The 14446-nt window shown below is 47.6% G+C and overlaps 1 protein-coding gene across 4 annotated transcripts in view; it reads right to left on the bottom strand.

Moving 5' to 3' along the window:
* PTPN21 (protein tyrosine phosphatase non-receptor type 21) overlaps nt 1-14446 on the bottom strand; it is a 76349-nt gene that overhangs the window by 58012 nt on the left and 3891 nt on the right. For 2 of the 4 annotated variants that reach the window (XM_025295120.2, XM_025295117.3), the window contains exon 2: nt 13018-13397. The exons of 1 other annotated variant lie outside the window; for it this stretch is intronic. In XM_025295120.2, the coding sequence (XP_025150905.1) occupies nt 13018-13197 (180 nt within the window). In that variant the 5' untranslated portion in view covers nt 13198-13397. Of the gene's footprint in view, nt 1-13017; nt 13398-13817; nt 13962-14446 lie in introns of those variants that run through there. One more of the 4 variants, XM_025295118.3, reaches the window with a different exon arrangement.

Genomic DNA, 14446 nt, shown 5'->3' with positions numbered 1-14446 from the left:
TCTAGAAGCCTCCAAGTCCATCCAACAGCACTGCAACCAGATCTTGCTTTGGAAAATCTCTCAACAGGCAACTCTCCTGGGCTGTATTTCAGCAGACTGCAGCTTCCAACTCTGCCAGGGAACGAGCTCGCAAGAGGCCTCCTATCAAACAGTTCTACGCTCAGCACTTCAGACGTTCCGAGCCATGCCTAGAGGCCTGATCGTGATTCATGCTCCTTCTCAGGCTTTATCTTTCCTTGCCTGATGCAACTTCAACATCATATTTTAAGCAAAATAGATTGTAGTAATGAAAATAAAAGATAACAAATTTCAAAAGTACTTAAAACAATCTCCATCAGATTTGGGAGGCTGCAACTCTGACAAATGGCCCTTAAGGGCATGAGCTCGGTGCAGGCCACCTGTCACTGGCCCCAGGTTACCTACTGGGGGGAAAGGTGCTGATCAGGGAGCCGGAAGCACTAGTCCTGTTGTTTCTTAACCGTGAGCAAGTTACTCAACACCTTTTGGCCTCAGTTCACCCCACCAACAAAATGGGTATGAGATTGCCTCTCTCATAGGCCTGGTAGGAACTGAAATAAACAGAAACATTTAAAGCGCTTAGAACACGCAAGAGTAAGTCCTCAAGTAACATTAGCTCTGGTTATCAGCGTTTAAGTCCCCTGAAATAGTATAAAATCTCTCATTACGTCTTCAGTAGCACAGAAAATTCTACACTTAAATGCTAGCCCTTCAGTAACAGGGCTTTCTCTCTGGCAACTTTTCCTTGTCTTTCTCTTTCTTTCCTTTTAAAATAAATTATTTAAAAAAAATATAACAACTGGATTGCTTTTCTTTAGGAAAATGGCAATGGCTCAAAGAAAAAGCAGTGTGCTGCTGAGGGAAAAGCACTAAGCCTGCAGTGGGAAGACCTCAGCTCTAGCCGGGGGTGCCGCTTGCTGGCTGCCCCAGGCAGCCCAGGCAGCACTGTGGTGGACAGTGAAGTTTGCACTCCAGCAATGGGGGACAGATACTGTACAAAGACTGATTCGTCCTCTTAGACATATGTTTCATTATCAAACATGCTTCTTTTCCTTAAGTCACCATTCAGACATAAATCTGACTTCAAAATGCATGCCAATTAACAAAAATACAAACAAATAAGCATTTGCAAAATATGGGTGAGAATTAAGGTTATTTTCTAGATAATCCACTCCGAACTCTAGAAGGAGGAGAAAGGACATCACCTGGAATATTTTCATTCTCAGTGGTATAGTTCTTGAGCTTAACTGGCTGACTTAAGGACAACATCTGGAGTCATTTTTCTCTGTAAAATATGCTAACCAATGAACAAATTTACATGATGAAAAAAGAAAACGGAAATGGCTAAAGAAAAACAACTCCACACTAAACAAGTAGTGGCTTCCCAGGTGGCTCGGTGGTAAAGAACTCGCCTGCTACGGCGGGAGCCGCAGGTTCTGAGCTCAGGTTTGACCCCAGGGTTGACCCCTAGGTTGGAAAGATCCCCTAGAGAAGGAAATGGTAACCCGTTTCAGTATTTTTTGCCTGGAAAAATCCCATGGACAGAGGAGCCTGGGGGACTACAGTCCATAGGGTCTCAAAGAGTCAGGCACAACTGAGCAACTGAACACACACGCGACACGCGTGTCCTGCATCAGGACCCCCCGTGGTGTGCACGCTGCCCATCTCTGGTCCACTCCATTTCTGAGACGGCGGGAGGAGGAAGGAACTGAGTCACACTCAGGATGAGACTGAGTGTGTGTAACGCGTCTAGTGCAGCGCTAGGCGTGTTGTCAGCGTGCAGCAGAAAGCTACTGCTACTACCACACGCAACAATCACGCATGAAAGACACAAGATCCAGACGAGCTGTTCTCCGTTGGCCACACAGGGAGTGCTCAGGTGCGTCTAGCACCGGACCCCCGCTTGGTCGCCCATAAAGCTTGAATCTGATGTCTGCTAAAAATTCACTTGACATGGAAATTAATTTCTCAAGTCAAAGACTGAGCCGTCTAAATAATTATAACATGACTGAGCAAAGACAAGCTGTTTTTCGATTCACAGAGAAATGAGCTGCCACCACCCAGCATGGAATTACTTGTATATTTTCCTAGCCTGCTCGGTTAAAACTTGTTCAAAATAACACAATTACAGTGTCCTGGTCATAAATAAAAATCCTGCACACCTTTTAGTGACTTCATTTGGATAATCTAGATGAAGCGGCACAAACCCTTGACAAGAGTTATTTCTACAACAAGCTGCTCCTTCTCATATAGGATTTGGGTCATGCATGTTTATTCTAGTGAGATGAACATCTTAAGATGATTCTTAGGAATTTAAATTGCCTTTGGATATCCTGTCATTTCACTGAAAGATAAATCTAAGTGACATTTATGTATGAACAAACTGCTTAGAGAACCAAATAGAAAAATATTTGCTAAAGCAACATATTGTTTAAAACAGTGATATGAGCAAAAGCTTTGTTAACAGAAAAGAAAAAGCCAAGTTCAGACAGGGTGTGTATTCTGACAAGAATGAAGTAGACTGCTCAACAACCGGCCGGAGGGCTGGGGGGTGGGGGTGTTGGTTAATGCGTGAAGGAAGTATGAGTAACCCATCCCGTCAGGGGAGAAAGGCCACACGCCTACTGCCTGGGTGGGCACAAAGGCGCTGCCTGGTGGGAGAAAGACGGGGATCCACCGTCAGAGGCGCAATGAAGGAGCTACTGTTCACAACCTGCTCCCTTTCCTCCTTGAAAGGAGATTTCCTTTTTTTTGCTAACAGTAAGTTATCCAAGAGAGGAAATGAATACCCCAAATGCCCTTTCCTAAAATCTAAAGGCCATTCAAAACAGGCATTGGTTGGGGAAAGGGGTAAGGAGTGATACTTCAGAGGCAAATTATTTTCTTAAAAATATCAAGGTCTTGAATTTTTCACAAATGTTCACTACCACCACCTTCCCTCTGGAAAAAGAAAGAGTAGGGAAGAAAGAGACCCTGTTTAGCCGAGAGAAGGGGAAAGACTGCCTCATCCAGGAGGCTTCGAGGTCCACCACCTGAGCTCACCGATGAATGCAAAGAGGGGTGGATCCTAGACTCACCTGAAATTGTGTGCAAGATTCTGCATTTTGATCAGATTCTCCAAAGGGTCCATGATACTTAAGATTTTAAAACTCGTTAAAAAAAAAAAAACCAAAAACTTTAAGGGTCAAAGTTCAAGCAGAAGAAGTCTGACACATACAAACTCAAATTCTGGCTCCTCTGCGTATTACCTGTATGATTGCCCAGGTTAGCACTGCAAAATCACCCTATTTTACAGAACTTCAGTTTCCTCCTTTTAAAATGGAAGAGATAATGCCCAACTCACTGTGAGCATTAAATAAGAGATGCTAAGCTTCCAGCTACGACGTTCATCCACCCACAAGGAGGATGGCAGAGAGTTGTTAGCAGCGTCTAGTGTCACGAGGAATGGGATCTGAAGCCGTAAGCACCAAGGATAATGAAGAGCTTAGAGGGCTCCCCTAAAATTCCATCAGTTCTCCTGTCTGCCATTTTGTTACCAACTCACAAACCTCTGTATACGAGCAAATTCGCTCTCAATTCCATATGGTCACGAGACCACACTGCTGGGACAGACCACTGGTGAGAGACATTCAAGGACATCGCCAATGTCTCAGGTGAAAAATCCAGCACTGGCAGAACATCTCAGACCGTGAGCCCCTAAATTTATTAGAAATTCAGTGAAGACTGAACACTCCGTTTCTTTGAGTAAACAGCTGTCCAAAGTCTGTAATAACTTGTGTGATACTTTATTGTAAAGTGCATAATATCTCCGTGTTTGTACATAAAATCCCTCTACTTACTTATATGACTAGTTTTAATTATTTAGACCAAGTAAGAGAAGTAACAGAAAAATCTAAGAATCAAGAAAAATCCTTGCTCATTTATAATCAAGTTCGGACTTTGGAAAGCTTTCTTTACTTAGATAGAGAGGCCAATCTAAGATTTAAATTTGCTTCAGATGGTCCAATAGATCAAACTAAAATATTTACTGATCCTTGTCTATAACTCAACCTTAACTGTTTTATAACTTACATACCTGAATGAGTAAATGCTCAGTCCAAAGGCTAAAAAGTTTGCAGGTACTCTACAATACCTTACACGTATTTCAGCTATTTTTAGAGTCCAAATGAAAATAGCTAGTACAGACGGAAATGCGCATTAAATTCTTGAGGCCTACTCAGGTAACAGTCAAGATAAGGTCAGTGGATATTTGGAATACCTAAGACGCTAATTTAAAATAAAACACTCTGATGGCCAAGAACACTTTCTAAAGTAGTGCTTGAGAGCAATGGTTTGTATTAAATGCTCCATTCCTCTTCGATTCCAACAAATCCCGCAGCCAAAAAATGTCCCCATTTGCCAGAAAACACTGTGAGAAGAATCGGTTTAAAGTTCAGCAAAGAAGCTGCCATTCCCCCGACAGAGCAATCTCATCCCAGACAGCCTCTGAAACACACGCTCTAAGTATTTCAGAAGAATCTCAAAATGAAAAAGAAAAAAGTCTAAAGAAAAGAGGTTCTCTGCTACCTCTGCTCAAAGTCTGTAAATGTTCAACTCTCTCCAGGAAGTAAAATCATACAGCAAATAAAGGCTGACTTGACTGAACTGTGGTCTCTGCTTATCAGTCTAAATTCAAAGCAAGAACCTTAACTTTTAAACTAAGCAGACACTGATTCAGCAACCACGCACTGTAGGGTGGTGGTGGTCGTGTTGTTCCCTCAGTCACGTCTGACTCTCTGCGACCCCACTGGCTGTAGCCCACCAAGCCCCTCCGTCCATGGGATTTCCCAGGCAACAATTCTAGAATGGGTTGCCATTCCCTTGTCCAGGAGATGTTTCCAGGGATGGAGCCTGCTGCCTCTGGCACTGCAGGTGGGTCCTCTACCGCTGAGCCCTGCGGAAGCCCACAGTAGGAGGCGTAGGCGCCACTTCAGACACGGGTGATACAGCAGTCCTACTGTGACGGAGGTTACAGACCAAGGAGTAAAAACTTGGCACGTGTGTGATGCATTTCAAATACAATTTTCTGAATATCTGTGATAAATCAGAACAAAGTAACCAAATATCAAATTATAATTTTAAAATGAGAGGCCATAGTGAGAACTTCTAAGTTTTGCTAGACTTTTTAACTTTTTTAATAAAGTGCTTCAGAGGTAACCTTAGGGGTGCTTAGTAGCCATTTGAAAACTGTTATTTGGAAAAGTTATGTATATATGCTATACATGCAGAAAACAATGGGGATCCTTGTTCCCTCTACACAAAATATTCACAAACAGCTGAAAGAAAACTGCCCTCTAAAACTTAAGCTATAAAACTAACACATTATGTATCATAGTAGAAGCATGAAAACGTTATCTTCAAAAGCTTTCCAGGCTTGTTTTTTTTCTCTTTTGGCCGTGCCACGGGGCTTGTGGGATCCCAGTTCCCTGACCAGGATCCAACCCAGACCTAGCAATGAGAGTCTTAACCACTGGACCACCAGGGAAGTCCCCAGAAGGCTTCCAGGATTTTTAAAACGTCCTGTTTTCCTAACTGGAGATCTAAAAACTTAAAAACTCCAACCAAATGCAAATTTAAACTGAATAAGAACATTAAGATAAAGACAGACATGCTATAAAAGAAATTACATTTCCCCTGCTCTGCCCTGTGAGGACACAGTGAGATACCAGGAAGCCTCCAGCCAGAGAGGTGGGCTCTCAGTGGAGCCTGACCAGGCGACAGCTTGACCTTTGACCCCCAGCCTCCAGAAGGGTGAGAGATCACTCTCTGTGGTTTATGGGCCACGCCATGTGTGATATTTCGTTAGAGCAGCCTGAGTGGACTAAGACATACACCAAGAAGGAGAATGGCTGGATCATATGAATGTGAGGTACCGTGAGGCGGGGGTGGGAGGTAGAAACCAGTTCTTCTGGGTCCTCCGAAGCTCCATAAACTGCGACCCCAGGCACAGGACCCGGGCACAGGGTGCCTAGTGAGTTTCGATGAATGTGTATCAACGAATGAAGACAGACACACACAATGATTAAAAGCATATGGAGCAAGGGCAGTCTGCTGAGCAAGAAGCTGCAGAGAGGGAGCGTCCCTGGTGGCTCGGCGATTGAGAACCTGCCTGCCTGTGCAGGAGACATGGGAAGACGGCTGAGCCGGGAGGACGCCACACACCAGAGCGGCTGAGCCGCGCGCCACAGCCCTCGGGCCTGAGCTCCACAGCCCAGGAACCGCAACCACCGAGCCCGCAGGCCCCGAAGCCCGCGCTCCGCAGCAGAAGCCACTGCAAGCGGGGAGAAGCCTGGACCAGCTGGAGGGGGGGTCCTACTCGCCACACTAGAGGAAAAAACAAACCCACATGCAGGAACGAAGACCCAGCACAGCCGAGATAATAAATGAATTAAAATTTTTAAGAAAATAAATAATATTTTGCAATGAATCTAATTAAAACACAGGAGAGCACAATTAAAATGTGATTATCAAATGTAATATAAGCTTTAAAAGAATTGCTGAGAAAGACGTGCCTTAGAGAAAAAATATAAACCTTAAGTCAAAATTTCATTTTTGTTTGTTTGTTTAAATCCTAGAGGTTAGTTTGAGAGCAAGAGGGAAGAAACAGAGAAGTAAAGACCTACTGAAGCTCTGTTTGTGGGCAGTGATGGTGTACAAATTAATTACCCCTGCAGGAAAACAGAGGTTCCAATATACCTGCTAAATTACAGTGCTTTACTAGAATTCTGTTTAGTAAGGTAAGAAGTGCCATTACCAGTGGCCACTTTCCTTATTTGTACTATCGATATAAGAACATTTTATAAACAAACATGTATTCTCTTAGTAAAAGGAAGAAGCAAAGACACTTATAAAAGAAAGAAAGGCGTTCGTTTGAAGAGGTCAGTCAGCGTAGCGTGGAAACGGGAGTCACAGACACCAACAACGGCGCTGCAGAGTAACACCTGGAGAGTCTCCTAAATGCCAGGTGCTCTGCTGAGGTTTCTAGCTAAGACTGTATCCTCACAACCCCTGTCAAGAGGCAACAGTATCAGCCCCAGCTCACAGATGCAACGCCGCTGGGCTTGGGAATTAAGAAACTGGCCCAAGAGCACACATCTGGTAGGTGGCAACAGCGGGACCAAGCCCAGGCGTTTCCAAGCAGCGGCCAACGCCTCAGCAGTCGCCGACGGGCCGGCCCGCGCAGGAGGCCGACAGAGGCAGCGCCGGCCCGGACGGCCCAGACAGGACGCCGCGACTGTCTCGGACGCGGCCGCTCCCCCGGGAAGACACACGTGAGGCTTTCCGGGCAGCTTCCCCTCTCTGATTCCACGCTCACCAAGCACTGTCCGGTTTGCTGACTCCCAGCGGCCTGCCCACGGGGAGATCCTGGCCTAGCCAGAGGGCACACACGCTCAGAGCCCGCATCATAATTCACGGTGAGACACCGGAATTCTGTATCTCATCGTACATGACTGCACTTGCATCCTGGTTTTACAAACTCCCACTGAGCTGGGGTGACACAGGGCTTACCCTCTGAAGCAGGCCTAGGTCTGACCATCTCGCTCTAGACTGCAACATCCTTTCAGACACACTGCCCCGTGGGTGGCACACTCTTGTCTCGCACCTCCATCAAACCTCGGTAACACACACTTTCACAATTCCCCTTAAATTCTGTAAAAACTTTGACAGCCTCTCTTGAAACAGTGTTATGAAACTCAAGGACATGCAAGGAATTTCAACAGCTCTGAGAGGCTGTTGCTATCACGAACAGCAATGTTTTCCTGCAGCAATCCGCCCCCCCTCATTTTAAAAAGCCACTTTTCACAGCTCAAATACAGTGGGTTCAGAAAATAGTTGACAACGCACGTTAACTATATTGGATATAAATATACTAACCTTTTAGGTTTTAGTTCCTTAATGTACTATCAAATATCTCACATGGTCAAAAAAAAAAACTATGAAGACTGACAAACATCATTTAATCACACATTCAGCTTAAGAAATAAAATACTACCCTACAGTTGAAGCTGCCAGGTATAGCGTTATAATGGTATTACTGTATAGCCCTTGTAACTGTCATAATAGAAAAAAGAAAAGTGAAACTCACGTCCAGCTCTTTGCGACCCCATGGAATAGTCCATGGAATTCTCCAGGCCAGAATACTGGAGTGGGTAGCCATTCCCTTCTCCCGGGGATCTTCCCAACCCAGGGAACAAAGTCAGGTCTCCCACACTGCAGGTGGATTCTTTACCAGCTGAGCTACCAGGGAAGCCCAAGGATACTGGAGTGGGTAGCCTATCCTTTCTCCAGCAGATATTCCTGACCCAGGAATCGAACCAGGTCTCCTACATTGCAGGCGGATTCACAATAGAAGTGAAATGATATTCAACTATCAAAGAAAGTAAAGATTTATGCTACCAGCTTAAATTTGGGCAGTAGCAAAATCTTATCAGCCAAATCTACATGCTATGATTCTGAGCTTTCTTGACGGGAGACTAGTGCAAGATAACAAACCACTATCTCTTGACTGAATCTCATGAATGATGTATGGACACAAAGTAAGAACAGCCGCTGCCCTGACTCAGATGATTTCTCAACAGTCATTGGGCAGGATTAGGCCTGGGCCTAAGCCACCTGTTTATATCCTACAGAGCAGAGCTTCTGAAGCTTTGAAAAGTTTGCTATACAAACTAACATTCTGACCATGACTGTACTAAAATGTTGGAAATGGTGGGACAGCCCATCCGGGGGCAAGACATTTTCTAGGGGTCACACCTGTTCCCACCTAGAGCACTCTTCCTTTCTGTTAAAAAATCACTCTCATCATATACCCACAGCTGGATGAAGCTGCTCGTTTCTGAGTCTGATAATCGCAAACAAGGGATGGCAGCGTCTCTGGGCTTCCTGACTAACAGAGAAGCAAAGCAATGCCTGTGGGCTCAGTTCAACCTGTGCTTATAAGGCTGTCCAGGTCTTAACATATTAACCATAGTTAATTCATTGTGACTAATAAATTAACCACAGTTCTTCAAGAAATTGACTCTACTGGTTATAGGCAGACCAGGTGCATGAGAAAGAAACCACAGGGGAAAAAAAAAAAAAGGAAAAAAGGAAAAATGGGTGAAGGGAACAAGAGTCGGGACTAAATAAACGCAAGCAGGCAGGACCAGTCACTGAGGCGGGCTCTTCTGGTTCACTTTCCCCTTCTCGGGCCGCTGCACTTCCTTTCCTTCTAAGGTTCCTCTCACCTGAGCTCCGGACCCGCGCATGCTCTGCCTGCTCAGCGTCTCCAACTGGGGCGGGAAGCTCAGAGCATCGGAGGCCAGCGGCCCACACGCCTCCGCCAACTCCCCTCCAGCCTGCTCTTCCTTCTGCGTTTCTTCCCTCGGGGGCGATCCCCACCATTTACCGGAAACCTTAGGATCCACCTGGACCCTGGCCAGTCCCTCCGCACCTGACAGGTGATCCCCAAGATCTCCAGACTCGGCTCACTCCTCCTCAGCCCCATCCAGATCCAAGTGACTGCTATCTGCACCACAACCGCTCTTTTCAAATCATTTTCTCCTGAGGCGGCAGGGTTTCACGTGTGTGTTTAAAAAACTCTTCACTGGGACTTCCCTGGCAGTCCAGGGGTGAAGACTCTATGCTTCTACTGCAGGGGGGGCATGGGTTTGATTCCTGGTCTAGGAACTAAGATCCTGCATGCCTCTCAGTGTGGCCAAAAAAAAAAAAATTCAATTATTTTTAATAAAGTTAAAAAATAAAAACTCTTCACTAACTTCCTCATTTGCAGGACAAGCCCCAAACCGTAAGAACCCCGCACTGGGGGGACCCTGGTCTGCAGCGTTACCTCTGCCTCCCCAGGTGCCAGGCAGATTACCTGCCTCGTGTCTCTGGCCATATGGGGCCACTCTTTTCCAGCCCCTGACTGACCACCCCACCCCATCCTTCGGGGCCCAGCTCAGACATCACTCGCCCCAGGAAGCCTTCCCTCCGCTGCCTCTCCCTAACGTCTACAGCACCTCCTGCTTCCCTCATCATCACGTGCCTTGTGCCTATCTCTTACCAGTACCAACACCAGGCTGAGCTCCTGGTACCTATATGTGCTGCTCAGTTGCTCAGTCGTGTCCGACTCTTTGTGACCCCATGGACTGCAGCAGGCTGGGCTTCCCTGTCCTTCACCACCTCCCAGAGTTTGCTCAGACTCATGTCCATTGGAATTCCCCGGTGGTTCAGCTGGTCAAGAATCTGCCCGCAATGCAGGAGACCTGGGTTCAATCCCTGGGTTGGGAAGATCCCCTGGAGAAGGGAATGCTGCCCACTCTGGCATTTTGGCTTGGAGAATTCCATGGACAGAGGAGCCTGGAGGGCTACAGTCCATGGGGTCACAAAGAATTAGACATGACTAAGCGACTTTCCCCTCCCTTTCGTGTCCATTGAGTAGATGATGCCATTCAACGACCTCATCCTCTGTTGTCCCCTTCTTCTTCTGCCCTCCCATCTTTCCCAGCATCAGGGTCTTTTTCAATGTGCTTGGCCCTTAATGTCTTTAATACTGACTGATGCAATGATGGGATGCTCACCAGGGGCAGTTTATCTATTCTTGACTTAGACCCTAACATAGGCATTTAAGTGAAATAACTAGCTTTTCCCTCTTTCTCTTACCCCAGAAACAGGCAGCCAAAGACCAGAAGAGACCTGGGTTTAATTAGAGCCCTTTTCTTCACAGGCCTTACATAGCATTTTAAATGCAAGACATTATGTGGATGCTTGAGGACACCACAGCTTCCTTTAGGCTGGGTTAGGGCTTTTCCAGGAAAATCCTATGATTGCTGTAACAGACTATAGTTATCAGAGCTATGGCTTTACATGCACATTAAATCACACAGTCATTCCGAGCGTTAGCATCACTGTTACCCCGTGGTTCAGATGAGGAAACCAGAGCTCAGACAGGTCACATTCCTCACCTAAGGTTAAACAACTAAACTGATGCAGAAACCACGAATTCAAACCGAAACATGTCTCTCAAAATTTGGCTTGACCTGTGGAAAACAAAGGGCTTCCCTTGGTGGCTCAGATGGTAAAGAACCTGTCTGCCAATGCAGGAGACGTAAGAGACTCGGGCTCGATCCCTGGGTTGGGAAGATCCCCTAAAGGAGGGCATGGCAACCCACTCCAGTCTTCTTGCCTGGAGAATCTCATGGACAGAGGAACCTAGCTGGCTACAGTCCAAAAGGTCGCGGTCACAAAGAGTTGGACGCTATTTAAGTGACTAAGCACGCAGGCATGCACGCGCAAAAGAGTCACTGAATGCTGAACAAATGAACAAACATGGCTACTAAATCAGGATGACCCATGTGGGATCAATACTACAAGGTCAGAACTCCTTGGACACTCCAAAACGCATTCCTTTCTTTTTTTTTTATTAAGTGGTTTAAAACAACTATTTTATCTTGCTCACAGTTCTGTGGGTCAAGAATTTGGGCAGGACTTGCCTAGGTGTCTGCCGGATGCCGGGGGGCTGAAAGGACCCATTTCCAAGATGGCTTCTTCACGCAGATGCCAACATGCATTCCTGTTTCATTTTGGTTTACATTTTGGGAGAACATATAAACATTTTCAAAACTCAGGCATTGTGGGGATATCCCTGGTGGTCCAGTGGCTAAGACTCCACACTCTCAACCCAGGGGTCCGGAGTTCCATCCCTAGTCAGGGAACTAGATCCCACCCATGGCAGCTAAAAGATCGTGCATGCCGCAACTAGGACCTGCTGCTGCTGCTGCATCGCTTCAGTCGTGTCCGACTGTGCGACCCCATAGACGGCAGCCCACCAGGCTCCCCCGTCCCTGGGATTCTCCAGGCAAGAACACTGGAGTGGGTTGCCATTTCCTTCTCCAATGCATGAAAATCAAAAGTGAAAGTCAAGTCGCTCAGTCGTGTCCGACTCTTCGAGACCCCATGGACTGTAGCCCACCAGGCTCCCCCGTCCATGGGATTTTCCAGGTGAGAGTACTGCAGTGGGTTGCTATCGCCTTCTCTGCAACTAGGACCTGGCACAGCCAAATAAATAAATAAATGTGTAAGGAAAAAAAACAAACCTCATCTCAGTTCAGTTCAGTCGCTCAGCCGTGTCCAACCCTTTTGGACCCCATGAACCGCAGCACGTCAGGCCTCCCTGTCCATCCCCAACTCCCGGAGCTACTCAAACTCATGTCCACTGAGTCGGTGATGCCATCCAACCCTCTCCAGTTCTTTTAAGGGGCATCCCCAAGAAAAGTCCTCTTTGTTCTGTTTCATTCCCTCCTCACAGGGAGAGGGGCTCACAAGCTCAACTCAGGTTATCCTAGCGCCTGTGTGGCAAACCACTTCAGCGGTGTCTGACTCTTTTCAACCCATGGACTGTATGTAGCCCTCCAGCCTCCTCTCTCCATGAGATTCTCCAGGCAAGAACGCTGGAGTGGGTTGCCATGCCCTCCTCCAGGGGATCTTCCCCACCCAAGGCTGGAATCTGGGTCTCTTGCATTGCAGGAAGATTCTTTACCAGCAGGGAAGCCCCAGATAATCCTGGCCAGGGAGGTACTTTGAGAAAACACAGCCAGCGGGCATTTATAGTAGCTTGGAAGGAAGGAGCAAAATTCGGCTGGAGAAGGCAATGGCACCCCACTCCAGTATTCTTGCGTGGAAAATCCTATGGATGGAGAAGCCTGGTAGGCTGTAGTCCATGGGGTCGCTAACAGTCGGACAGGACTGAGCGACTTCCCTTTCACTTTTCACTTTCATGCATTGGAGAAGGAAATGGCAACCCAATCCAGTGTTCTTGCCTGGAGAATCCCAGGGACGGGGGAGCCTGGTGGGCTTCCGTCTATGGGGTCGCACAGAGTCGGACACGACTGAAGCGACTTAGCAGCAGTAGCAGCAGCAGCCTGCAGTTTAATTTTTTTTTTTTTTTTTGCGGGGGGTAGGGTGGGGGGGGTGGCTTACCTCCCGCAGCTCCAGTCTTTGGGCCACAGCCTCCAGGCTCTCCTGGCCAGTGCTCTCCACGGACAGCGTGAACTCTACGAACTCATTGTTGAGCAGCTGGATCCGGGCAACTAGGCAGCTCTTGCTGGATACGGTGTAACGCCGCGTGCGTTTCAGTTTCAGTCCAAATGGTAGTGGCATCTTCTTCTCCCTTCAAGAGCTGGAAAGGGTAAAAAGCGAACAGCACCGCCAGCACTCCAGGGGTGTTGATGGCCAGAGAAAGCGATCCCGTCCCGACAGGAAGAGCACTGCGGAGTCTCCGACTGCTCACCCAGAAGCTGCTGCCATCAAAAAGCAACCGAGTCTCCAAAGACCAGGTGATGGGAGCTCCCACGCCAGTGCTGGGGAGAGAGGGACGCTGGTTACAGGGGCGACAGCAACTCCGGCTTTGTTTTTAAAAATAAAAATCAATAAAAGCTGTATCTAAGGAATAAGCTTTACCTTCCCTCTGGAGGGGGGAAAAAGGCCTTAGAAGGATCTGGGAGGGGCTGGAGAAGTTTCACAGCAGAGGTGTGTTAGGCCCCGGGTCAGACTCCACCCCTCATTCAATTCCACAAATAGTAGCCACCGCGTGCGGCTGCCTTCAGGACGAAACGAGACAAGGGCTGGCACGATAGCCCCAAATTTAGTAGCGAGAATCAGTGGTCCTCTTTCCTAAAATTTTGGGGTTTTTTCATAGTTAACTCTTTTTGGCTCCCCGATACTCCAACTGTATCTTTAGCCCTTAAATGAGTTAATTGCCAAAAAAATAAAAAACAAACCTCCAAAAGAGCTACGTTCAAGTCCCAATTAGGCAAATTAATGCCGAACCCGAATGGAATCATCCCGTCACATGTGGCAGCTGTGAGGTTCAAATGAGGTGAACACTTAACAGGCATTTGCAGAACTTCCCGGTTTACAGATATTTACGTCACCATTTCGATTTATTTATAAACAAACTGTAAAAGACTCTACACGCGCCGCTGACCGGATTACCAAGCAGAAGCCTGTCAGCTCGGAGAAGCCCGGCCCTCGCCCGTCTCCGGGTGGGGACGCCTAGAGGCGGTGAGCCTTCCCCGAGGCGGCGCCACAGCCCTGAAGAGGAGCGGGACGAGGTTTCGAACTCCATCCCGAGATAAAGACGCGAGCACTGCGCTCAACGAGCCCGTGCGGCCCACAGCGCCGAGGGCTCCGACTCCTCGCTCCCGGAAGAGTGGGCGGCGTTGCCCGGGCAACCGGCGGCCTCGGAGGCGCCGGAACCCTCCGCCTGCCGCCGCGTTTCCGAACGGACGCTCCCGGAGGGCGGACAGGCTCGGGCTGACGCCGGAGGGAACGCTTAAAGGACCCGCCTAGAGCCCCCGCAGACAAGCGTGCGGTTTGAGCCGGGTCCCTTTACCTCAGAACTGCCCCC

This window comes from Bubalus bubalis, chromosome 11 (genome assembly GCF_019923935.1).
Source record: "Bubalus bubalis isolate 160015118507 breed Murrah chromosome 11, NDDB_SH_1, whole genome shotgun sequence".
Lineage (NCBI taxonomy): Eukaryota > Metazoa > Chordata > Mammalia > Artiodactyla > Bovidae > Bubalus > Bubalus bubalis.
Note: the sequence above shows the minus strand (reverse complement) of the source record. Positions and strands in the feature narration are given on the sequence as shown.